At 39.9% G+C, this 27,448-nt stretch overlaps 1 protein-coding gene across 1 annotated transcript in view; it reads right to left on the bottom strand.

Moving 5' to 3' along the window:
• The window catches only part of LOC115791027 (calsyntenin-2), a 324,417-nt gene that overhangs the window by 85,797 nt on the left and 211,172 nt on the right, over positions 1-27,448 (bottom strand). Inside the window, exons 6-7 of the mRNA XM_030745109.1 lie at positions 3,145-3,330; positions 1,150-1,407 (exon numbers count right to left, since the gene is read on the bottom strand). Of these exons, the coding sequence (XP_030600969.1) occupies positions 1,150-1,407; positions 3,145-3,330 (444 nt within the window). The remainder of the gene's footprint in view (positions 1-1,149; positions 1,408-3,144; positions 3,331-27,448) is intronic.

Below are 27,448 nucleotides of genomic sequence, written 5' to 3'. Positions count from 1 at the left end.
GGACGAAGGTATGGGGTGTTCCTAGGTACTAATTTCCAATTGATTAAATGGAAATTGAAGCTTAGAAGTAGAAAAACATTGTGGCTCATTCTAGGAGTGCTACCAAGAGCAAATTTGAGAAAAATTGGCCCCTTAATGATTTTTTCTTTCTTTTATTTATTTATTTTTTTTACATATTTGTATATATTTTATGGAATACTGTGTTAGTTTTACCCCAGACGTAACAGGACTCAAACTTTCCAAAAAACTTTAACTCCTGTCTCGTCAGTCCACAGAATATTTTCCCAGAAGTCTCGGGGATCATCAAGATGTTTTTTTGGCAAATGTGAGACGAGCCTTTGAGTTCTTCTTTGTCAGCACTGTTTTCTCCTTGAACTCTCCCATGGATGCCATTTTTGCTCAGTGTCTTGGTTCTTTTGTGACCTACTGGATGAGTCTTCGATGCGCTCTTGGAGTAATTTTGGTAGTCTGGCCACTTCTGGGAGGGTTCACCACCTCAAGTTCTGGGTCTTCTCCATTTGTGGATAATGGCTCTCACTGTGGTTCACTGGAGTCCCAAATCCTTAGAAATAGCTTTGTAACCCTTTCCAGACTGATAGATGTCACTGACTTTGTTTCTCAGCTGTTTCTTTAGATCATGGCATGATGTGTTGCTTTTAGAGATCTTTTAGCCTGCTTCACTTTGTCAAACAGGTTCTATCTAAACGATTTCTTGATTCAGCAGGTCTGGCAATAATCAGGCCTGTGTGTGGACTGTGAAATTGGACTCAGTTTTCCAAAAAAATGTGGTTAATCACAATTAATTCATGATTTAACAAGAGGGGCAATTATTTTTTTCAAATACTGCAGAGTCAGGTAGGTTCAGATAGCTTTTTTCTCTTAACAAATGAAATCATTGGGTATGTGGGTAGTGACCAACAGTGTCCCAGTGCTGTGCAATGATGACATTAAAAGAAACTTAAATTAATATTTCTGGTGCCAAATAAAAAAGGGAGTAAAATGGAATTGTAATTACATCTCTTGCTACAATATTTTACTCAAATAAACTATAACCTACTGAAATGCCAAGAAATTTAAGTATGCAGAAATTAAATAAATAAAATACTTATTAATATTTCTTTTCATGACATTTGTTGATAACTGACTCACCAGTCTTGTCAGAGTTACAAAGTAGTGTCTCCTTTTCAGCTCTGAGCCCTGGACTGGGCCCATGCTTCATCCATGTTGCAATGGTGAACTGGTCTGTCAAATTCTGGGGTACCACCCAGTCTGGGATTTTGGCTGCCTGACGACCATCAAACCTGAAGATCAAGTCACTGTCCCTCCCACTGTCAGACACTAGGGATGCTGTCCAATTGGTGGCCGTGCTGGGGGCAGGGAGAAGGTCGGTGCTCCCCGACGAGGCACCTGGGGTTATTGCCGTATGAACAAATAAGAGGTGTGACAGAAGATATGTCAGTAGCAATCATGGCAGACATGCAGTGTATATTGCCCTAACCTTGGCTATGATTACTTAAAAGTAAAGCAGATGGCAGGGTTTAATATGTAATCAATGGGCCGAGATGGATAGGGGATGTGGGTATTGATTCATGGCAAATGAAGCTGACTTTCAGAAGAAATGTGAGTCACCATTCATAAATTCAGAACATAGCTCCCTGCTACAGTGTGCCTCTATAGAAACAGAGAGCAAGCACTATGGTAACGCAAAGAGAAAAAGACGCAGAAAGGACTTGGTGAGAAGGACAAATGTGTGGTGTGAATCAGCCACACGGACTGCTTACAGCTGATCCTTTTGTTATACGATCCCTACACATCCTGACACAACACACCATTCATTACCGTGTTGCAATAAGTCGACCCATTTGCTTTCTCTTCTTCCCTTTCAAAGCAACTCCATCATTCCTCTGACACAATAACCTCAATATGTTGAGCCCCTTCCAGTCTTTGTCTTCAAGCTGTCACCTTGACAAACGTCGTGCCTGACACATGCTCAACTCCGTGTGTTCGACATGCCCATACGCATCTATCTTTGCTTTTCTGTGTGCTGCTGAAAAATGCATTTCATGCCATTAAAATACATTTATGAATCACTTGTAATGGTTTACTGATACAAATGAATCAAAGGAATCTGGGAGCTATGCTGTTATGAGAAAAAAAAATGGTCAAAGTCAGAATTCACCGTGTCCTTTGTCCCGGCAAAAAAAACAGCAACATGCATCTGTTCATTTCTGCTAATAACACATTAGCACATTAATTGATGTTTTTCTCCCGTTTGTAAAACCCTGTTTTTCTCTACTGCGCACTCGTCGCACCGTCGGCGTTCTGATTCCAGTAATTAGATTCCCTCAGTAAATAAATACACATCGACTCCTCCAGCACCCAGCTGCAGCCTTCCCTTTGCCCGATGTCTTTGTACATTATCTCAAATTGATTGTGCTTTAAAAAAGCTATTACAATTTATTCTATTTGCTATCAGATAACGATTATGAGGTGCCTGAAAAGGGCTCTTTAGTGGTAAACCATGCATGGACTTGGAGCCAGGGGAGGCAGGGAGTGGATGTTATGCATTCAGATTAGCTGGAATGTGGCTTGTGAAGGCCGTTAGTCAAAGATGATGACTCTAGCCCCCCTGCTGGCAGTGCAGTCTGGGTGGGGAAGTGGAGAAGGGTGCGGGGAGTGGGGAGTAGGCTCGACCGCTCTGCTGGCGCTCTGGGCACTGACGCGGCGGCTTGGCGGCTCATCAGTCACTGAGGAGAAAGCACGGCTGCATCTAGGGCGGCTAATGCCCTCGCTCTGTCACATCATTAGTGACACAGCTTTAACTTGCCATTCTGGTGCCTTCATTTAGCACAGGGGTTTACCGGGGACATAAGTGGAGATAAGAAAGCAACATGGACTGGGAGCTTTTAGATGTTGATTTAAAAAGGGCACAGAAACACACCTCAGGCTCTGTCTGACCCTGGTACTTAATGCTTTTAGCTGCTCTTACTTCTAATTTACTGCTCCAACTTTTAGTTTGCTGCCTCGGCCAGCAGTCTTTGATCAGCCATATACTGTATAATTCTGCAAAGCCACCATCACAGTTTAAATCTTTGTCTTTGGCCACACGAGAATAGTTATTGACTATGAAAACACAATACCCACCACAGAGTTTCTGTAGGGATTTCTCAGAGTAGGTCTCCCGGTCGCAGCCCTTTCCAATGTGGCTGGTCTGCAGCTCCACTGTGGTCCTCACCGAAGACAGAGGTCCACCACAGGTCTCAAGGTGCATCTTGGGAAACAACTGCTTACTGCCCGTTCCTGGCTCATAGTCCACTCGTTTATTCCAACCTGGGGAAAAAAAAAAAAAAAAAAGATGGAGTGACAATTTTGGAGAGGATATATTAAACTGTAGAGTCCGTTCCTGCGAATAGATCCAGATTATTATCTGTAATAATATCAGATTTTCACAAGCCCATTGTTGCTTTTGTTATTGCACGTTTACCGCCTCATTTTGTCCATTTAGACTGCCATCAAAACAACACCAATTCCAATTTTTCACTGTCACTAGTATTTCTGGCATCACAACTCAATATTCTTCTGGCAGAATGTACCCGGCTAATGAAATTGCTGCATTGTTGTTGGAGTGCAGTGCAGTACCTGCATTAGTGGCAATAGTCATTATGCTGTCACTGTCTGCCATGTCAGCTGTGAATTGTGTTTTTCTATCTAGGCAGGCTATTATTTTGTGTGGCAGTATTTTTTTTTTTCCAGGCTTTGCAGTGTAATTTTGTGTTCATCCGCAGTCTCTCTTCTAGTTAACAAGAGAATGAACTGCGGAATTACGTGGCCTGTTTAATGTTTTCCGCGAGTTGTGTTTACAGTGAGCCGTTCTCACTCATTATCTTACTTTCAAACAGAGCATTTGGCAGATCTGTAAATGCTGTCAGCGCATACTTCCAACATTTCCTCGGACGGATCCCTGTCACTTCTTTTACCTTACCTCCTCTGTCGCCAGCATCACTGCGTCATCACTCACGAAACTGGTTCGTTAAAAGTGAATTATACGACCTCAGAATTAATGATACTAGCTCTGAAACATTCTATCCCATCCATGCTTCTTGCATAAACACATATGAGCGCCAGTCCATCCATCATCCTGTCTATCTACCTTTCTGTCTAACATTACTAGTTAGGAGCTGGAGGCATAAGGATGAAGCCAAGCTGACTGAAGAAGAAGGGTGCATCTTTTTGTTGCTCACAAGCCTGTTAAATCTGCCATGTTCACTTCCTCTCACACTCACCAGCTCCTGCTGGAACACATACACATGCTGCATCTGTTTTGCAGTTCATTTACTTCTTCTAGACTGCAATTGCTGTGGGCTACAGCACCACTCTTTCTATGGGATTGTTAGCAGCTGAAATGAAAATAGGTACCAACGATGGTGCATGCTGAACAACAACAAAAGCACATGCAGGAGCACAAAAAAAAGGCCACAAGCATAAAAGACTTGGCTAATTTATGCCCCCCCCCCTCTCTCTCTCTCACACACACACACACACACATTTCCTTGTGCACACAGTTATTGTGTTACACTTCTGTGTATTCCCACCTGTTGATTACCCCAGTATGTATCGTCTGCTGTTGACTACTTTGGAGTTGATTCAGTTTAAAGCTAATCAGGTATGGACTACAGTAAGTTATGAGTAAGTTGCTGATATGCCACTGTTTTTCAGAGGTAGCAGCAATAACTGCTGACAGACATTCAAACTTCAAAGCAATAATAGCAAAAAAAAATAGAAGCAATTCATTTTGTGTCTGCAGGTATATTAGCTGACCTTGGTGATAAGAGTGATTTTTATTTTCACAGCAAAGCGTTATCTGTTATTTTTCTTTTGGCTTTTCTCGCTACTAAAGACCTTTTAGAAGAACCTTCATAAATTTAGCTCCAGTTTATCTGAAAAATATCTTTCTTTCTTTCTTTTTTTGGGAAATAATTAAACAACATTTTTGTAACATTTAAACAAAAAACTGACATTTGCCAACAGTAAGATGAGAAAATTAGCTAGTGATATGGTAAACTTGCTGCTGCAATGTCCCTTTATGTCTCCCACTCCCATAACAAAAGGAGGATTTCCTGTTTCTAGTCGTCAAATCTAGTCTAGTCGTCAAGTTGTCAAAACAAATTATGGCTCCAGCTCCTCAAGCTTTTAGGATCAGTTAAATTTAAACGAGGAATTTGACCTGAGACCTTTTATATAAACTTTACTTATTTATTGGTTCCCCATTTTGCCATTCCTATATTTAGATTGTTTATTGCCTATTCAATATATGATTTTTTTGACTGTGTTATTATGCACTGGTCATTTTCGATTGTATATATTTTAATCTTTTTATATTTGCAACCTTTTCAGAATTGCAGGACATATAGGACTTTTTCATATTATCTGTATTTTCTGTGTATATTTGTGTGTGTATATTTTTACATGCATGAATAGCTGGATTGGTATGTTTAGTATTTCTATATTTATGGTATTATATTTGTGTAATTATATTTGCATATTTATATAATTTATTGCACGTTGATGGCTGATTTTGTACACTGTAATCCCAGATTTTGATTCCACTTAAAAATATTGAGTTCATATTACTTAAAATTGCTTAGAATGTGAACATTACTTGTTAATGCTGAGTAGACTGTACTTTTTGATGGTCTATCTTATTGTAATCATGTGTTTGAGTTCAAACAACTTAATATCAAGTTTTGCACCTGCTAAAAATCTAGTTTATACCAGTTTTAACAGACTGGCTTAATGCGCAGCTGCATGGTGGCATGATGGTTAGCAGTGCTACCTCACAGGTAGAATGCCATCTAGATGGTCTGGCTTCAATTCTGGCTTGGCCCAGGCCTCTTGTTGTTTGGAATAGTAGACATTTGGTGTTCTTGTTCACAACACTCTCTCGTATTTTTTTTTTATTGTTCCATGGACAAATGTTATTTGTAAATGTTAATGTACCAGCATTCAGCAGGGCTGAGTTTTATCATGTTTATTTACCAAATTTAAACAGACACAGTTCAACACTGTAAAAAATATTGGTGTTACTGGGCAGCATGGTGGTGTGGTGGTTAGCACTGCTGCCTCACAGCTAGAATAGCTATCTGATAGTCTGGGTTCAATTCCACCTTAGCCCGGGACTCTTGCTGTGTGGAGTTTGTGTGTTCTCCCTGTGTCTGTATGGGTTTTCTCCCACAATCTGAAGACATGGGGTGGCTGTAGCTCAGTAGGTAGAGCAGGTCACCTACTGATCGGAAGGTCAGTGGTTCAATTCCTGGCTACTGCTGGCTGCATGCCAATGTATCCTTGGGCAAGATACTTAACCCCAAGTTGCTCTCTGACTGTTCCGTCTGAGTATGAATGTGAGTGAATGTTAGACGATTAAAGCACTTAGCTTAATTAATTAATCATGGAAGTGCTTGTATGAATGCGTGTGCATGGGGTAAATGTGAACGTGTTGTGTAAGTGCTTTGAGTGCTCATATCTGAGTAGAAAAGCGCTATATAAGAACTAGTCCATTTACCATTTACATGCAGTTACTGGGGTTAGGTTAACTGGTCTCTCTAAATTGCCCACAGGTGTGAATGGTTGTCTGTGTCAGCCCTGCAACAGGCTGGTGACCTGTATGGGGTGTACCCTGCATCTTACTGCCTTGTCAGCTGGGATGGGCTCCAGCCCCCACCACCCCCACGCAACCATGAAAAGGATAGGGGAATTGATTAATTCATTTTATTTTTTAATGAACTATAAAAGATAAGTTTGGTCAAATAGAACATACAATTTAGTTCAATTGGATATGGAGTAGTGCTTACTTAATAGGCTGAGTTAAATGAACTGTTTCATTACTTAAAAAATTTAAGGCAACGAGTTACCTTGGTTTTTTTAAGTAGATTTTACAGTGTACACGTTTGCTCTATGCCTTCCTCCTCTCTGATTGGTAGGCAGCCTTCATCACATGACATAGTATTTTGTGTGCATACTGTATATATACAATTAGTCCTGCTTTGTTTGGTTAAGTCTAAAGAAGGGCAATTTATGGCCCGAAACATCACTCATTTGCCAAGGTTTGTCTCCTATTAAATAATATTATTCTGGAGCTTTGCCGGTGTGCGGACCCTTTTCTCAGTTTCCTTGTTATATTTTTTTTGGCCCAGCACCCAGCCTTCAATTATCTTTGGATGTGCGTGTCCTTCCTTTTCTCAGTTAAATTTCAACACATTTAACACAATGAAGAAGTGATGCAACTAAATAGTTAAACAGAAATATATAAAATTATATTTAATATTTAGACCCTGTTTTAATACAGTCCTAACATAGACTTAATAGCTTTTCAAGCAATATCAGTATCCAAGTATACGAATGTCTATTATAGCAGTAAAATCATGACATTTTTGGTCTATTTATGTTCTACTTTTGAACTTTTTTTCTCTTTATAAAGTTCCACCAGATGCATGATGGGTAATATTCTTAAACTGAATCATTATTGTTTATCTTTTACTCCGAGTTGGTTTCCAACGATGCATATAATCTAAAAACAGTATGCTAGATTATCTGTTTAGGATATCCAAATACAGTAACACTGTGCTTTATACTTCAAGCTTTGAGTGTGAACATATCAATGTTGGCTTAGTTCAACATATTTGGTCTAAGTACCAGTTGTATAATAGCAGGTGCATCCAGTGCCAGCTGCCAACAGCTGCCAACCAGTAGGAACAGTGACCAAGTTGAATGTGAAGCGTATTCACTAATTGAAACATTAAAGTAATATCATAATTAGAATTGTGGAATTTAATGCTCTGCACATGAGATCCTTCAGTGTTATTCCTCACTAGTTCAGATGCTGGGATTACAAGCTGATATAATTCTGCTTTTAGAAAACATATGATTATGGATAGGTGCGAGATGGTCATAATTTGTTATCATTTTGGAAAAATCTCAGTTAAAATTACTTGATAATACTTATGTTTGTTTTTAAACAATTTAATTTAATAAGGCTGTAGGTGGCCATTTACTTAATGTGCAGGTAACATTCAGTGGGTGAGTACAGATGCAGCAGATTTAGGTTTGATCCACCCTTTAGTCACGTGAGCCATTAAGGGTCACGAGCCAAGGTGTGACTCAAGGCATGGGTCATTAATGACGGCTGTTCACAGTGGACATAGATGACGATCACTGAACAGAGGTGGTGGCTTATGATACCAGCTATCAGCCACATACTATATAATGCAGTCTTGAGATACCTTCCCAGGTTTTTCAACCCTCCGCTCACACCTTGACCCATGTGACCTTACTAACTCACTTAATGGTGGGGTGAAGCAATGCCTAATAAGGATTCCCACTTTGGCCCCTGTGACTTAAGGACTCACATTATTACAGGGTGGGTCAGTGACTCTCAGGACCACCTGCAAGGGGACAGCTTCACTAGGGCTTAAATGCCTGGGACTCTCCATCATTTGAGGGAACATCTTAGATGGGAGGTGAAACATCTTGACAAACCAAAAAAAAGTCCAGTTGTGTTCATTTAAAATGCTTAAGACCACGATGACCTGGATGACTGAGAACCCACATAGACACAGGTTTGTGAAAAGGTGTCGAAGGCAATTCAGTAATAACAGCATTTCTCTGTAATTACTGTATGATTTTTACCTTACAATATAAAGTGCCTTGAGGTGACTGTTTGTTATGATTTGGCACTATATAAATAAAATTGAACTGAATTGAATTGCACAGACTTTACGAACAAATGAAAGTTAATGACTTGACCTAAACACTGCCTGCCTAGCTCTACATTTTGAGGGAGAGCACAGATGAAAGGGCAGAGCTTTGGTTAAAAATCCACGGAAAGGTGTGAGGGAATGTGAAAGGATAAATGAGGAGTAATGGGTTGAGGATATAGTGTGCATATATGAGAAGAGCTTGGTTGAGTTCAGAAGTAGGTGATTAAGGTTTATGGGTTAGAGAGCACTGGACAAACATGAGGGCTAATAAAAGGTGCAGACTCAGAGGACAGATTAAAGTGGTTTCAATCTCTTCAGTCCTTCGTTTAATCTCACTGAAGGAACGCCTGCAGTCCATTTGTCAGGAGGTGGCAGTCACCAGAATCCATTCACTAAACTTGGTAAACGTCATGGATATAGAAGAAGAAGAAGAAGAAAGAGCTTTATTTGTCACATACATATACATGCAGTGAGATTCATTCTCTGCATTTAACCCATCACACACATGGAGTATGTAGTACACACAGCACAGCATGGAGCAGCCAAGGGGCGCCCGGGGAGCAACCTGGGGGGGTGGGCTTGCTCAGGGACCCACAGTGATGCCAGCCCGAGGATTTGAACCAGGGTCCTCTCAGTGATGAACCCTCTTCTTCTCCCCTAGGCCACCACTCCTAGGCAGTGCAGTGCAAATATTCTGGTATAGATCACCTGGAGAGCTTTTTGCCAGCAGGTTTAATCACACTGAAGCTTGACACAATTTTTTTCTAAGTAATTTAATGATGTCAATACCTCACAATATCCCATGCAACTGGAAGAATATATTCTATGAAAGACACTAAATCACAAAAAATTGAGGATCTCTGTAATTCTGTTTTTGAGCTTAGAACAACCATATGATGCTCACTGTGGATTTATTCTACTTTATTGGTTCTTGAAAAACTTGAAAGGTTTTTCGCCACAACTGATACTTGTAGTCACTGTGGCGAGTTATTGGAAAACAGTGTCAGTGTTGTTACATTTGTGAAAAAGAAAGTTTCCTCGGGACTTCATGCAGTACTGTGAAAAACTAAGTATAGCCCATGATTCAATAACATGTAGTAATGCCTTTAGCAGCAATAACTTGCGCAAGTAATGGCTTTCTGGATGACTTTATAGAATTTTGACCCACTCTGCTTTACAACATTGATTCAGTTCATTGAGGGTATAGGAATTTGTTCATGCACAGCTCTCTTAAGGTCCCACCTTGATTCTTTTCATTTTCAGCCATTCTCTTGGCGATTTGCTGCTGTGCTTGGGATCATTGTCCCTATTTGAGCTTGACAGATGGTGTGTTTGTTTTTTTTTCCAAATATGGTGCTGTGCATTTTGGCCAAACATCTTTGCTTTGGTTTCATTTGTCCAAGGACATTGTTCCAGAAGTCTTGATGGTAGCTCAGAAGCAACTTTACAAACCTAAGCTAAGTATAGCCCCTAAGTATACTCACCCCTTTAAGGGTAAGTAGCAGAACAGTAGTGTTTATATTCAAAGCAGTGTGTTCTGTGACAGTACTAAAAATTTTGCAGTTTGTATACACAAATCTACTGTATGAGTAGTGGTGTTAGGCTATGCACTCGGAATACATGCAAGTGAGTCGCTATAGCTTCTGCTTAGGCTGAATACCCATAATACCTGTCTCTGCATATCCAAAGAACTACATAAATCATGTATAAATATGCTCTCTAAGCCCTGTGGTGGTCAAACAGAATAAGTAACTTAACTGTACAAATGGAAATTATTGTGAAGTATGATGTTTGTTGCTTTGTGGCTCCATAGTTTAATGGTTTACGCATTTGCCCAATAAATGAAGGATCCCCAGTTTGATCCTAGGAGGAGACAGAAGTCCTTCTGAGACTGTGTCAGCAAGGGCATCTGATGTAAAAAAATAAATAAATAAATAAAATAAAAGCAGTGGTGACTCCTTGTGAGTAAAGGAGCAGCCAAAAGTAGCTTTATTATTATGTCTGTTGCTCTACTCGATTGCCAGCTTCATGTGCATCACAAAGATTCCAGTTTGCAAGACACAATGAAATTTAAAAACAACACTAAAACAAATACAAGTTGTTTGACATTATATGGGTAACTAGTGTGGGAGTTGCCACTCATGCATGTGAAGAAGCTGCTAAGTTTCATTAACACTTGTGTTAGCACACTTTCTGTGCTTCAGGTCTTTGAATCTTTGCTCCCATTGCCTGCCAGCATGAGGCATCAGCTCAGACGACAAGTGACTCTTTCTGTATCCTTGTCTCTGCATGTTTGAATGACAAGTGAGTTCATTTATTCATGCAACAAATATTAAACTTTAATTATAACAAGACGAATAAAGACTAAAATAACAGTTTGTCAGATTTATAAGAAGGCAAGGTCCTCTAATGCAACATGCATTGATATACATACACTTCATTCCTTTTCGTAAATAACTCTTATGGTATTTACAATACAGTTTAGCCAACTGGTGAAAAGTGCACTGCCCTCAAGTATAGTGAGGTAATGGCTCACTGGTAGGAATGAAATGAGTTACAGCAAACGTGGGAGTAACATGTCACGAAAAACCAATCACAGTACCAAGTACAGTAGCAGATGTTCTTTCACACCAAAAGACACATTTCCTTCTGAGACACCTCTTCCCTCTGTGGTTACACATGAGGCAGAAAGTGTTGGAGCTGTGTGGAAGCAGTGAAGTTGAAATATGGACTGTTAAGAGAAAAGCAAAGAAAATGAAAAGCCATATACTCTCAACACAAAAGAAAAACAGTTTTCTTTTTATTTCTTAGGTTTAGATAAGACCCAAACAAACAACCTCATATCGCTGATAAATATTTGGCAGTGGCATTTATCTTTAATAACAGGAAACACTGCAGCTATGAAATGGAAAATGCCCTTTGCCAAAATCCAAGTGGGCTCTAGTGAAGTGTGCAAAACAAAGAAATCCATCAGCGTCCTGAATCTGTTCCTTTTGAAATTGTTGACAGTGGCACCTGTCTTCAAGTTTCTGATTTCTTAAAGAAATGCATTTATAAAACAAGTACAGAATATTTATCTCTAACCTTATCCCTGTCATAGGTTTTAAGCACTGATGTGCTCTTGTTGAATTTTCTCAGAAAACAAACAAACTTCAACTCCAAGAACTTTTCCAGAAGCCTTATGTTAGTTCTACTTCCACAATTGTGAAATTACATTGCTAGCTAGACTGGTGACACTTTCTGTTTGTCACTAAGATAATATTTTTAACATAGTGACTCTTTTTCCCTGCAGTGATGTAAACTGATATTGGTCAGTTCAGCCTTTTTTTGCAGTTCATGCCATAAAGGCACAGCATCTATGTGTCTTTCAGACCCTGTGGGTCATTACAGTGTTTCAACTAAAAAGGTCTGCTTATTTTTGGGCTGGATATTTAAGGACAAGTTGTGGCAGTTATCCTCCGCCAGTTCGTTCATCCTCCATGGTGAAGCTTGGGCTCTTTCTGTTCTCTGCTCGCATCCTAAGTGTGTCTGATCTGAGGCTTTGTTGTTCCCCAGAAATCTGCTGGAGGAGCTCAGTTCACCTTCCCCAGGATTTGCCACCATCAACCTCTCTCGCTGGTTCTAAACTCTCGCTGCCCCGCTGCATTCCCCTGCCTGCCTACTCTCCATCAACTCCCAGCAGCTCGCCTCAGATCCCCGCTTGCCTTCTGGACTCGCCCCCAAGCTCTGCTCGCTTGCACCCTAAGTAAGGCTATTACCATTACCGAAATCTACACCCTCTCACCTCTACCTGGCTCCATTTTAACTCTCTTCTCCCTCTCCACAGACACCACTCCAGCTCCCCCCCGTGCACGTTTGGACTGGGTCTCAGCATCCCCAGTGGCTCCCCCCTTCCCTCACTTTACTGTAAATAAAGCACTCTGCACATCATTAATTGCAGTTCTGTCTGTCTCTTGGGTTTGCCTTGATGTGGAGTTATGACACCTACCAACTTTAAGTTGTAAAAGGCCATTTACTTAGGTTGAAATTTTAGATCCTTGAAACTGAACAGTTAGATTATCTGCTGCTTTATGCACATCTCAGTGGAAACATATTGACCAACATATTTTACCTCTCTGGATTTTCAGATTTCAGATTTTAAGATATGATGTAGTGTTATCCAACGTGTACATCAATGCATATCAGTAATAGTAATCTGACATGTAACAATAAAAGTGACACTTCTGCTGCGTGAGTTGAAATTACATTTAAACTCGAAGCATATTGTGCTAATAATCTTTAGCACTATTTGTCAGGTAATATTTTAAAGGACTTTTACTTGTACAGTGTGCTCAGAGTCTAACAGTTGAATACTCCTTTGACCATAATGATCTTGTAAATGTTCCGTTTTTTTGTGTGTATCTTTTGAAACCATTGTTGCCACTAAATGTGTTGCTACAAACCACATCTAGGGTGACATACAGCGCTATTTCATCAGATGCTGCCTGTGTCAGACTGTTACACAAGAAGTGTTTTTTGGCAGCAGTCAACTGCCACAGTAACAGCCAACGGACTGTGGTTCACATCCCCTTTGGACCTTTGTGTTTTGTTCCTTAGTTCAGTTTTATTTTCACTTTATGATTTGTTTTGTTTTCAATCATGTTTTACTTGCTGATTGGGCTAGGGACCAAAACGTGCTAGTTAGGTTTAGTAAAAATGGGTTCAAACTATGTCTACTGACAACAGTGACCCTGCATGTCGATAAACCCCTTACTGGGAATGACAGGTTTCTTTTACTGTTGCCATAACCTGATTTGTTGTGACATGTCAGCAGCTTGGACACAATGATAAGGAATGAGGAACTTTGCTTCACAAACCAAATTAAAGTAAAACTAAATTAAAAAAAAATAATTATGATAACGAGAACTATGATGTGAATCCTAATGTGAAGGACAGAAAAACTGATAAATGAACTACTTATGATCGCAATACAGCCTTTTTTTTAATGACCACGCTTAGCAATCACATATTGTAGCCCAGACATTCCTAAACCTAAGACTGCTGTGGCCAATTAAGAAACCAGAAAGTCTTCTGCGGTGCACCCAAACCTTTGATCACAACTCTGATTATCAAATGAGCAGAAGATGAAGTAGATCCTTCTTTATGTTTTCACTGATACATTTTGATCTTATGATTATTTTTGAGGTTGTTTCTCCTTAACAGCATTACATCTGGCACCAGCTCAGTTTAAGTTCTTTTCTACTATTGACAAGAGATAAAAGGAAATTTCAGGGTTAAAAAAATTTTGCTCGGTGGTTGTTAGCACTGTCACCTCACAGCGAGGAGGTCGTTGGGTTCTTGCTCTGCTGAATGGGGCCTTTTTCTGTGCAGTTTCCATGTTCTTCCTGTGCCTCTGTGGGTTCAGTTACTCTGGCTTCCTCCCACAGTCACAGATGTGTGTTAGGTTATTACCTGGTGATTCATAGGTGTCAATGTAAGCATGAATGGCTGCCTTAAGAGCTTGAAAAAATGGTGACCGGACTTTTTTTTTCTGAAGACATTTCACCTCTCATCCAAGAGGCATCTTCAGTTCTAAAACCAAAAGGTGGTAAGTCCCAGGTATTTAAACCCTAGTGGGGTTGTCCCCTTTAAAGATGGTCATTGACCCACTATTGATCTTTGCCCCATCCTACCATTGAGATATTGAGATCACCTGAAGTAAGGTGTGAGTGGGGGGTTGAGGCACCTGGGAAGGGCTCTCAAGTTAGCATCGTATGTGGATGACATGTTTAAATACCTGGGACTGAAAACCCTCTTGGATGGGAGGGGAAACGTCTTCATAAAACTTAAAGAAGTCCAGTCACCATTTTTTGGAGCTCTTAAGCCTATGGTGATCTGGATGACTGAGAACAGACCCATGAATGGCTGCCTGTCTCTCTGTGACAGACTGGCAGGATGTACCCTGCCTCTCATCCTACGACAGCTGCCCCCCCCCCCCCCCCCCCCCTCCCCTGAACCAGATAAATGGAAGTAAATGAATGGATAGACAACACATCCAAAAATGAAGAATAGTGTGTCATTTTTAAATATCAAAACCTTATTTTAAATGCCAGATAACAAAATAAATATATTTAATTCTTTATTTTACTTCATGGCCCTCCTGGAGCACCGTTACAGCTCAGCAGGGGACTGGACAACACACTTTGGCAATCATTGCTGTAGATTACTGACCATATGTTGTTCAAGAGTTAATTTGGAAGCCCGACTGGCTGCAAAACCATTAATCAGCAGTGTCAGTGTTACATCCCTGTATGATCAAATAGAAGAGGTAGCAACATAACAGCTGTGACAAAGCGTTTTTCTACTGATTCCACTGAAATTTTGAAGTGCTGTCAGTGTAACAATAATGTTACTTTCAATAAGGTTACTCTATGTTTTCAGTTGCTATAGGAAACTGCAAGATTTAAATAGGTAGTTGCCATCTAAATCTTTCGCTAGATAAAGAGTAAGACCAGCTTCAGAATGATTTGCAGCTCTGCGTTGAAGAAAACAGATGCGATAAAGCTAGGATAAGAGGAATGTCGAAAAGGTAAATTGCCAGAGGTGGGATCTGACAACTGGATTTACTGAGTTGACTCGTTTTATTACCCCAGAGCAGAGTCACATGGATATTTTGTGTGTAAAGAAATAGCATAAGAAAGATGTCCACAGCTGCAGACTAAAAATGCTTAAAAGTTTTAAAAGCCAAAAAGAAAAAAATGACATTTTTAATGTATTTTTAATTTCACAGATAAACCAAAAACTAAACTATTTAGCTGTATCTTTGGGTCACTACTGCTGCCACCACTGACAGGTGCAGGAAAAAAAACAAAACAAAAAAAACTACCCATAAAAAAATAAACAGCCCAACCAGCAGGAGCACACGTAGTGTAGAGACATACATCTAAAAATCACAAGAAAAGCTCTCGCACAATGTGACTCGCATGCACAGGAGCAGTAACACACAGTCCTGCACTAAAGCTCAGCTGTCTTAAAAGCAGTGTGGGTTTAATAGGAAGCTATCTGGTCTCTATTGAGTTATGCGCTTGCCTGCAGTACACTGAACAGAACTCACACAGAAGGCCCAAGAGTTCCTCTCTTTGTGAATTTGAAAGGAAGACGAGAGGCAGAGGAAGTGGGGCAGACATGAAAACAACCATGTGGAGCTGATTCATCAGTGCTAAAGTACAAATTCACTGCGGTTTGGCTCAGAAAAAGTTGTTTTATGTGTGTGCACTTTGTATCTTGCATATGAAACAGGAGATATGTTACTTTATGATCATGATCTAAATATTAGCTTACGCCAAATCATATAAGAGTTTTGTTATCACTGAGAAGTGATGCATACTGTCGTTAGGTTTAGGCAATCAGTGTATTTGCTTAGGTTTCACAATGCTAACCATGATGACCAAATTTGTGACACTAGAGAAAATGTTTAATTAATTAGCCAATCACATGGCAGCAACTGTCAAGACGACCTACTTAATTTCAAACCAAGCATCAGAACGAGGAAGAAAGGTGATTTAAGTGACTTTGAACGTCACATGGTCATTGCTGTCAGACGGGCTGGTCTGAATATTTCAGAAACTGCTGATATACTGGGATTTTCTGATGCAACCATCTCTTAAAAAAAAAAAAATAAATGTCAGAAAAAGAGAAAATATCCAGTGAGTGGCAGCCGGTTGAAAATGCCTTGTTGATGCCAGAGGTCAGGGGAGAATGGCCAGACTGCATTGAGTTGATAGGAAGACGACAGTAACTCAAATAACCACTCATTGTTTAAGTTATGTTTTTGCAATAAAACAAAACAATAAAAGGTTTCATGCCTTCTGTATGATTTATTGCAACTTGTGCCTTTCTAATCGTGCTCATCTTTGAATGTCAAGCTTTGCACTGTTCTGATTACACCTGTACAACTCCACCGAGCCCATGGACTCTGAATTTGTTGCAGTACCAAGATTTATTGTTAAGGCTGAAGTCTTGGGCGCCTGGGTGGCTTAGTGGTGAAGCCGGCGACCACATACCGCTCTGCGGCGCGGGTTCGCATCCCGGCCCGTCACCAATTTGTCCGTGTATCTTTCCCCTATTTCCTGTCTCTCTCTACTGTCGATAAAAGCCGCTGTGGCCCAAAAAAAAAAAGAAGGCTTAATTCTTACGAACACAGATGTAACTACAGGCTCTTTTTATTTTCTTATTTCTTGTCTTTCTACCAGAATATTACAGATTTGTCAACAGATATAGATGTAATATTGACAGATGATCTCTGAGGTAAACACACATATGAATATTCAGGCACTAAAATTGCTGTACACACACAAATATGCAACTGAGGTAAGTTTCCATCATCCTGTTTCAAATAAAGGGCGTGAAAAGCAGAGAAAAAAAGACATGGTGAGGAAGGGAAGATGGATAGAGGTGCTTAAGAAAATGATGCATCATCACACTTTTGCACTGTTTCCTGTCTCTTGGGGGTGTGGAAGAGGGAGTTTTTGTATGTGTGCATGTGTGTGTGTCGTCAGTAAGCTCTTGCATGCTTTTAAATGTGTATAGACATGTGTAGATGTGTAGCAGAATGGTTATGTGAATACTGTGTGTGTGTGTGTGTGTGTGTGTGTGTGTGCATGTGCGTGTGTGTGCATGTAAAAATGCTGACGCCACGTTCAAGTATTGGGGGAGGTCATCATTACTCGTCCCAGCCATCAGTGAGAGAGCCAATTTCCATATAAAAGAGCACTCTGCTCCTCTTTTCCTCTCTTTTCTTCCCTATCCTTTTCCTCTCCACCTCAGTCCTCCTCCATCTCCCTCCACTTCATCTTTCTGATTTCTCTTGTTTCCTGGCTGTCTTTAGGTCTCTCTTTCCCCCAAAGGATTCATTTTAATGCTTTCATGCATGCTCTTTGTGTGCCATACAAGAGACTTTTCTTCTTTTTTTCGTGAGTGCATAGAGAGCTCTCACTTGTTTCACCAGAGTGCAAGACTTGCAGTTGAAAATGTGTCATAGCTCAGAAAAAAGTGGAAAACAAGACAAAAAGTTAAAATACAAAAATGCCAGTGATGGAAAGGATCCTTCCTTTCTGAATGCTCCATGATGGGAGACTTCACACATTTAGATTAAGGTAAGATTTAGCCCCGAATTATCAGTGTTAAGCTGCTACATATATATGGGCTGTACCAGAACAAAAATGACCAACGTGAAAGAATTGTGGTGATTTCTTTGGACTTGCCTCCAAAATTACACTGAGAAACAGGTTTACTATTGCAAAGATTCTGCAACCAAAAGATAACCTGGGAGAGAGAAAATTCTGATTACTTTCTTACTAACCAACCAATAGGAGTACAGCATGAACTGACTCAGTCACTGACTGGTGTGATGTTGGCACCACAAAACAAATCCAGAAACAGAAAAACTGCAGGTAAAACTTGCAAAATGAATCTGTGACTCCAACATATACATCTAGTTAGCCATGGCAGCAGAAACCTTGTTTGTGTAATTTGTCCCCCCAGCTGTTATCATGAACTTGCCAAGGGTGATGTTGCTGGGAATAAGCAGTGATTCGGTCAACATGAAAATTTATGTTATACCCAAGTTTACTGGATCAGTGTCACAACATGTGGCTTGCACTAAATATACATTTATTTATTTATTTGCTTGCTTGTTTGTTTGTTTTCTGTCTTTGAATTGGCCTTGGGGTGACTGTGAATATAATAATATAATAAACTGGGAATAATATAATAAAACCTGCAGTCAGGGTGTCACAATCAATGAAAATTATTTTTTAAAATATAACTGTTGTGTCAATAATGTAGATATAATACTTTAAGTAACTGACTATCTCCATGCACTTATTTTGAATTTAATTACTTTAATGACAAAAAAATGGCATGCAATTAAGTTATGGATGAATCTGCCTGAAAGAATTAGTGCACTGGCCTTAAAACCAAAACAGTGAGCTGAATGAGTTTAAAGGGGAATTACAAGGTTAGGTGACAGGATAACCAAGTTTTCCCTTGATGATTTAAAATAACACAATTCTGATTAGGTAAGCTTTAGATTATTATTTTTTAATTAATTTAAAACATGAGTGTTTTTAAATTAAAATCCTCCAAAACCCTAAAAAATGGGCATAAAAAGAATCTAGTTTTTATTATAGCCATCTCTTAATCAGTTCAGGTTTGTGGGAGTGCTGGAACCCAGGAGCTGTCAGAGGGTGAGAGGCTGGGCACACCGTAGAGAGATCACCAGATTAGCACCACAGAAGCACAGGCAACCACTTACAGTTGCATTGACAACTGTGGCAATTTTAGAATCACCAATTAATCACCAACTACAGTAATAGGCATGTCTTTGAACTAGTGGCATTCTGTCAGGGCAAGCAAAGGTAGCTCTGCTTGCCCTGTGAAATCTGAAACTGGACCAATTAAAACAAAGTAAAACTGATCTCTCCCTCATAGCAGCTCAGTGTTCTGTCCCATGAGCTTTTCTCAATGCTTGTTTCCACCATCCTTTACGTTACTGCCATCTTATGGCTGCAGCTAGCTATTGTCTCTGGAAGCAAGCTTAACTCTGCTTGCCCTAGATTTAACTAAAATATATAGAATATGTTGATTTCATGGGTATGACCATGTCATGTTACCAAACACTGGAGTTGAGCAAGCTGTGAGGCCAGAATCTTTTTGTGGTTGTTTGCACATGCATATTGTGGAAAAACCTCTGGTCTTCAAGGGGAGACTGATGGGGGACTGGCATGCTAGATATGCTGCCACTGGCTCTGCTTTCACTGTTCTGGGATTAGGTACCATCTGAGCATTGTGTGGAAACAGCTAGCATTAGCAAGTATACAGGCTCCTGTGATTTATCATCTCAGCATACAAGTTTTCGCTTGCTAACCATGTTGGCCAACATTTGTGATGTAAGAAACCATTAATAACTCCTGTAGCACGTTAACAAGGAAAACCACGAATGATGAAGCGTGGACGTCAAATCCTGCCATGTTCAGTTCAATAAAACACAGGGCCTTCTCACAGCGAGGGGACAGTGCTCAAAACTGCACAACTGTGTTACTATATGCAGTGATCTTATGTTCAGGACCAGTATGGTGTATACTTATGTTTTCTCTTTAAAAGTTTTAAAACATGATTAATCGGCTGAATTTGTTATTACTACAATTCTAGTGCTGCAGCATGATAAGAGTTTGAAATTACAGGTCTGCACTCTAAGAAACATATTTCTATTATAATAGTCTTATAAAGCTTTTAATGGGATCATTTGCAATGAAATTACACCAGTTCTCATTCTGCAGAATTCTGTGGGAAGCCTCCTAAAAGACCCCAATTTCATGTCTAGAGTAACTCTAATTCTTTTGCCCCCTCTGAGGATTGAGTGAAAATGACAATTTAATCCTGGGTGTTTAAAGTGGAGACACTGAAACTATTCAGTAGAAATCAGCCAAAATCTCGGACTTACCAAATCGTTCTCTGTATACCATCTTTCTTTTCATCCTGCTTGTGATGGCAGCAGACTGAGCAGACTATTCAAGGCATCCCACGTTCTCTATCTCCTCATGGGGGATCCCGAGGGAATCCAAGCCTGGCATGCACTGTAATCCCTGCAGCATGTCTGCCCTGGGGTCGCCTCTCCCCACAGTGAGGTTTTCCACTGGATTGCTCTTTAGTTGCTATCCAAAGCTTGTAGGTGCAGGACAGTGTCAGAATATAACATGACTGTAGAGTGTAATAAATACATCTACCTAACTGCAGCCCTGGTTAGACAAGAACCTGGGACTTAATGTTCCAAAACCTTTCCCCCAGACACAGAGACATTTCTCTTATCTTGAGTATTTTAAATGTACCTATTATCCTTTCCCTTTTTGCCCACTGCTATAATTTAGATCAAGTCAAAGCTAATAATATCAAATAATGACATCAGTAAATGTACAAGTGAGCCACAAGCTCAGGTTTCCGAGTGCTTAGTTTCCAGCAGTTTTTACTGCTTTTGGATTTGGTTGATGTTGACTTGAAGGGTTTTTAATATTATTACATATCAGAGCATGCTGGAGTAAAACACCCCAAACTGACTTGTTATACCTGACTCTGAAATATTACCACAGATGTGTTCAGGAATGGTCTTTTTTGGGGTTGTAAAGATAAGCTACATTTGTTTGACTTTTCCAAAGTAAAAAGCACAAGTTTTTAAGATTTCCAACAGGCAAAGGTCGCCATGCTTGTTTTGTCCCCAAAACGTAATCAAGGTTCTTGATTGACTGATCTTTTTCAAAAAAAGATCTTCTAACTTTTGCAAGTTATTATACAATCTGTGCAACAGATGTTACCAATAGCAGAACTGGTGAATTAGGCTGCATTGTGTACACCAAAGTATGAGTCTCTTTTTAGAACAAGACACGATGTTTTTAGTATAGGTGTAAAATTCTTTTAAAACTTGAATGCAAGAGGAGGGAGTACTCACATTTGCAGTGTCACAAAAAAACCTCCATTGTATCCATAACATTTTTATCTGACAACAGGCATCTCCTCTAGCACAAAAAAGCAAAGCCAGGGTTTTTACCCTTGTCACCTTTCATCCATCTTTTCTGCCTGAAGCCAGGGAGAAGTGTAAAAATACTTTGCATGAGATGATCCCCGTGACAATGTGCACATGTATGTTATGATGTAATGCAATAATCGTGAAAAGTGGCAAAAAAAAACAAGAGCCTGGAAAGTGTGATGTACATGAATTGCTATGACTAGCAGGGGATCAGAGAAAAAAGGCAAAGAGAATGAAAGAAACATGAACAGTGAGGGTTTAACTGACATGCCAGATGGCAAAATGAGAGGAACAATTTGGGAAGAGGGAAAAGGGGAAAAAAATCAAACCCGCAAAGAAAAGAAAAGTGTAAGACACAGATGTTAAGGAAAGGGAGGAAAAGGGAAACAATGAATTTAATAAGGGAAAACTAGCTAATACAAGTGAGGGGATGAAAAGTGCTAAAGCAGCAGTCAGACAGCCTCAGTGTGAGATTAGAGAGGAAGCAAGAGAGGAGGAGGAGGTAAAGGAAATGGGAAAGGGAAGTGCAGAGTAATTTATTTTTCTTTTTCCTCTCTTTAATTCATCCTCTTCCTCCACTTATCACAGATCAGTACTGTTGCCTCCCAAGATACACAAACACACACACACACACACACACGCACGCGCAGCATACTGAAGAGTTAAGCAGAAAATTCAGCTTCTTTCGTCAAAGAGAGAATTTGCCTGAGAGCGTCTGTTGCTCTCAGAAAATCACTTATTCTCAGTTGGCCCTCAACTTTCCTCCAACTTTACTGCTAACACAGTACACACTGTCACAGTGAGGTCTGACATAGATCATCTTTGCAAAATTAGATCACGGAAAATTTGGAATTTTGGGATTTTAAGACGATATTACACGTAGTAAAACCAATAAAACCAATCCAGTGATTTAGTTGCTGAGTCATGTCAAAGGCTGAGCTGTCACACCAACAAAATGCAGTCATCCATTCATTTATCCATTTTCTTCTTCTTATCCAATTCAGGGTCATGGTGGGGTTGGAGTGTATCCTAGTAGTCATAGGGCGAGAGGTGGAGTACTACCTTGACAAGACAGCAGTCTGTCATAGGGCTAACATCTAGAGTCTGACAACTATTCACATTCACACCTGTGTGTGATTTGGAATCACCATTTAACCTGACATGCATGTCTTTCGACTGTGGGAAGAAACTGAACCCACACAAGGACACAGAGAGAATACACACAGCGAAGGGCCCACGCTACCCACAGGCAATAGTCACATTGTCAACAAATAGTTGAACTGCAGTATGAGGATAAATAAAGCCTTTTTTAAATAATTCTAATATACATTATCCTCTAATTGTCACTTGTGGATACAGTGCTCAGTGAAATTTATATATATGAATTTTAAAAATGCAGACTTCAACCAGGACTGCTGTGGGGTGGTGGTGGTGGTGGGGACAGTAAGAAAGCTGTGCATAAATGAATGCCCACACCCTCAATGAAGTGAAGTAATGCTGTAAAGAAGTGTGGGCCAAAATTCCTCCACAACAATGTAAGAGACTGAAAAACTCATACAGAAAAACCATAATTTCTAGTTATTGCTGTGAAAGGTGGATCTGCAATCTATTGAATTCAAACTTTAGTTTTTAAATGACTGCATATTCGAGAAATTTCAATTTATTAATAGGTTAGTATTTATGCCACAATGACATTTACTTATGTCTCTATAATCTGACAAAAATGAGGAACAACTGTTGCCCAACATGTGAGAATAAATCACAGCATCCATCTCTGCCCGCGTATGTCTCGCCATCTTAATCCTCTTCAAAGCTGTTACATACTGGAATTTATTAAGATTGAGTTTTCATCTTTTTCAGAAACTACTCTTTGTATAGACATTTTTTTTTACAGATATCTTCCAAACCAAAGCCTCGTCTCACGATCATTGCAGGATTCTTGTTTCTTCTCTTGGATAAATTTCTTAGAAAATAAATTTTAGGGTAGTCAAATCTATTCGTTTTAAGGAAGACAGGCTGCAAACACTGCTCCAATCCTCATTACAAAAACCTTCTTTAAAACTGAGTAGTATTGACGTGTGGTGCATGCATTTTTAATAACCAGTCACATCTCTTATACTGCATGTTCAAAAGACATAAAATTTTTATTTAGCTCTCCTCACTCCACAATTTTACAACAGGATAGGAAGTACATTGTATGTCAATGAATTTATCTTCTCCTATATTTTCTGTTGAAATGAAAACATCAATTATACTAAATGATATTTTTACTCAACAGTTTCACAACTATATTTCTGCAAAACCTACATGCTGTCTGCTTGTTAAACTGCTGAATAATTCCTTGTGTAAAGACAGAGTAGAGTGATATGATCAAAGGTTACTGCTGTCAAAGGTGAATAAGGTGTGCCACCTCTCTCCAAATAAGTGTCTACTCATGTCATAATGATGCCTTTCATAACTCTAATTAGAAAGAAAATGATGGTGAAATGTAAACATCTAAAACATAAACACCTATGTTGTACTGCTCTAATTATTCTCTGATAGTTTAGAAACCAGAACTGCAGTCTGAGGGCCATGCTAATTGCCTTGAGCGGTAATACCGCTGGGGTTAGTTTGAATTTGGGGTTGTAGGAGGTTAAGAAAGAAATGGCATGGTAAGGAATGTGCACATACACAAACACAAATATTCAAGGCTCAAAACACTCAAAACACAACGGATGGATATGCATATGCAGATTTCTGTTTTCATCAGTGCGACAATCTGCCAGTCAAGGCCTGTGCTCGTCCGTGGCTGTGCAGTTGTGTGCTCGTGACTGTAATCTCTGCTGTGGAGGAAATACGACAGAATTGGTTCTGACTGCTTTCTTTTTTTCTTTTTCTTTCTTTCTAGTGTAGGTGAAGGGCCACTTTCTTGCTGCACAAAAGCCCGGCATGACTGACTTCCATTTAACGCAACTGTTTCTACTCACATGTATAAAGCAAAAGAACATCAGACAGACATGAGAATGGTAAATGGACTAGTTCTTATATAGCGCTTTTCTACTCAGTCTGAGCACTCAAAGCGCTTATACAACACATTTTACACTTACCCATGCACTTCCATGATTAATTAAGCTAAGTGCTTTAATTATCTAACATTCACACTCAAGAGCAACTTGGGGTTAAGTATCTTGCCCAAGGATACGTTGGCATGTAGCCTGGAGTAGCCAGGAATCAAACCGCTGACTTTCCGATCAGTAAGTGACCTGCTCTACCTACTGAGCTACAGCCACCCCAGTATTAGAAATATTCACCACTTCAGTCAAGAATGAATGTCCTTAAACAGGAAATTTTGTACAGCTAGGTCAGAGGATAAGTGGAGCTGTGATGATGTTTGTGTCTAGTTGTGAAGTTTGGTTTAGATAATGGTATTTCTTCTTTAATTTCTTAAATTTTTTTATTCCAGTACTTATAAAACTAATAAAAGCCTCAACTGTACTATTTATTTATGATCAAATGATAGCAAGCTGATTCACTTAAAAGCTGCACATGAATGTACACGTTCTAAACACCAGAAGTAGTATTGTCATTGCACGCATATTGGCTTACATGTTTATCAGCATTCAACTGCAAGCTGTGTCACAGCACAGCTTTTGATCCATGACAAATAATAGGAAAGACACGGGAATGTATTAACCAAAAGAAGCAAAACGCATAATTAATTTTATGAGATGTGTTAGTCAGTGTTATCAGTGTGTCGGCAGTTGGTTGAGTGTTTCCATCTTAGGCATATGGTGTCGTGTAGTGTAGAACCTAAAATAACTAGGCGGAAGCCAATCAAATAAGACGGTACTGGGTAACGGGAGGGATTGAGACAGCCAGCTCTTAAATGCTTCAGGGAGACTTGCCAGGTTCTCCCAGTTGCACCGCCTACCAGGAACCTGCAAGACAACACAGGGGGGAAAACAGGGGAACAAACAGCAGGCCCTGGCCAAGACAGAGATGTAAATCCTGCTTTCCCATCTGCACATGATTTTTTAAATTAAATCATGTTATAGATGCTACAGATATCCTTTTCATGCTTAACCATGCTGTGCTGGTGCTGATGATAAATAAGATTTCTTTTATGGCACCAATATGTAGATTGATAAGTAATAATGTCACATGTGATTACAAATCATTCCAAGAATGCTTTATAAAACTTTAAAGTCAGTTTAATTGTGCTAGTGACTTTTTCTGTGTTCAACAAGCATCCAAGGACACGAGCGTAGAAAAACAAGGAGCTTTTTTTTTTTCTTCTGAGACTGTTTTTAGTCCCGGGCCTCGTGGCTTTAAGACAGACCACATAAAGCTTTCTGTCAGTGTGTCTGTTATTGTGTTAGAGACAAACTGTATCACACTAAATAAAACTGATAGCCATTTCTTCGAATTTAGAGAAGGAGGCTCAACAGCAGCTCAATCCATTATTAGTTCTTGTGTGTGTGTGCGTGTGTGTGTGTATTCACATATTTGTCTTTATATATGGGCGGCAGGGAGAAGGGAGATTAATAGAAGAGATATGAGATGGCCTATTACAGTTTGAAAAGTTTTAAACAGTTTTTCACTGGTAGAGAAAAAAAAAGTTGTGGCAGTGTAGCCTCCTGTTAATGAATAGACTGAAGGGTTTGAAGAAAAAGATAAAGAAGTGATGCACTGTTGGGACTGTGGCAGTGGCATATTGGCATCGAGAGGGACAGTAGCTGGCATCCTTCCAAGAACTTGCTACAAATGAAACATAATATGGTTCAGGATCAGGAACAGAACAGGTAAAGAGCAGCAGGATTCATGGGCTGATCAGAGCAAAGCACTGATTGCAAGTTTACTTGCTCAGAGAACTAGATGGAGCACCCTGGAACAAGATCCCTGCACAGTTAATTTGCCTGTGCAACCTTCCCCGTTAGGGTCTGGAAAAAAGTTCCTTTGGCATTCATTTTTTTTTTGCTGGTTCTTCATATTTTAAACCAAGTGGCTCCAGAGATCTCCAGAGCTGAAAAAAATGAAGCCAATGCAGAAGTGCCAAAAAGCTGTGGGTTTTGCCTACTGGATCATCAAAAACCAAATAATCACTCTCTTTTAGCACTGTCTTTGGCTTATTACAACTCTTCATGGAAACATCTGGTTAAACATCTGTTAAATGCTCTACTAATTGGTAGCTGAAAACAGCTGCATGATGTGGCTGAAAACAACTATCTGCACATACCTCTGTGTGTGTGTGTGTGTGTGTGTGTGTGTGTGTGTGTGTGTGTGTGTGTGTGTCTGTGTCTGTGTGTGTGTGTGTGTGTGTGTGTCTGTGTCTGTGTGTGGATGAGTGTATATGAGCGTGCACAGGCACTACCCTTCAGTAAGGGAGTTTCTAAGAACAACTGAAGACCTGTGATTGGTAGAGACACACAGCTGAGACCCGCTGTCCAGAGCCAGAGACCATGGCTAATTTGAACAGACAGATTACAGTTTTTTAACTGCAAGAAAGCACATTTTGTGTGTGTGTGTGTGTGTGTGTGTGTGTGTGTGTGTGTGTGTGTGTGTGTGTGTGTGTGTGTGTGTGTGTGTGTGTGTGTGTGTGTGTGCGCACGCGCACACCTTTGACATTCCTGGAGTAGCCTGTGTTTAATACAACAACCACTAGGCCTATAAAATATCCCCTGATCTATGGCCGTGGCATTTACTTCTTTCTCTCTCCATCCTTCTCTTTATCCCTGCTGACAAACAACACTCATAGCGACAAGTGCCCTTTCATGAAGGAACAGTGTCTTTGTGCAGATTTGTGTGTGTGATCTTTTCACCATAATTTTGGAGTTCACATCTTAAGTTGAAAAATGCTCACACAAAAGGAGAGTGTAAAGACAGCATTAGCTTTCACAGAGAGCGTAAAGGTTACTTTTCCATCCATAACAGTTACGTGATTGTATGTGTGCTGTATGAAGACCCCTCCCCACGCACTCCCTGAAGGCAGTAGTTGCTCCCAGAAGGGACAGAATACCCTACTGTACCAAAAAAAACCCCAAAAAAACTGCACAGGAACAGCATGAGCACCATAACAAAGAGCAGTGTGTGTGTGTGTGTGTGTGTGAGTGAGTGAGTGTGTGACTATAGGACAGAAATGACTGTGTGAGTCTAT

This window comes from Archocentrus centrarchus, chromosome 13 (genome assembly GCF_007364275.1).
Source record: "Archocentrus centrarchus isolate MPI-CPG fArcCen1 chromosome 13, fArcCen1, whole genome shotgun sequence".
Lineage (NCBI taxonomy): Eukaryota > Metazoa > Chordata > Actinopteri > Cichliformes > Cichlidae > Archocentrus > Archocentrus centrarchus.
The sequence above is the reverse complement of the archived record's forward strand: the minus strand, read 5'-3'. Positions and strand labels throughout refer to the sequence as shown.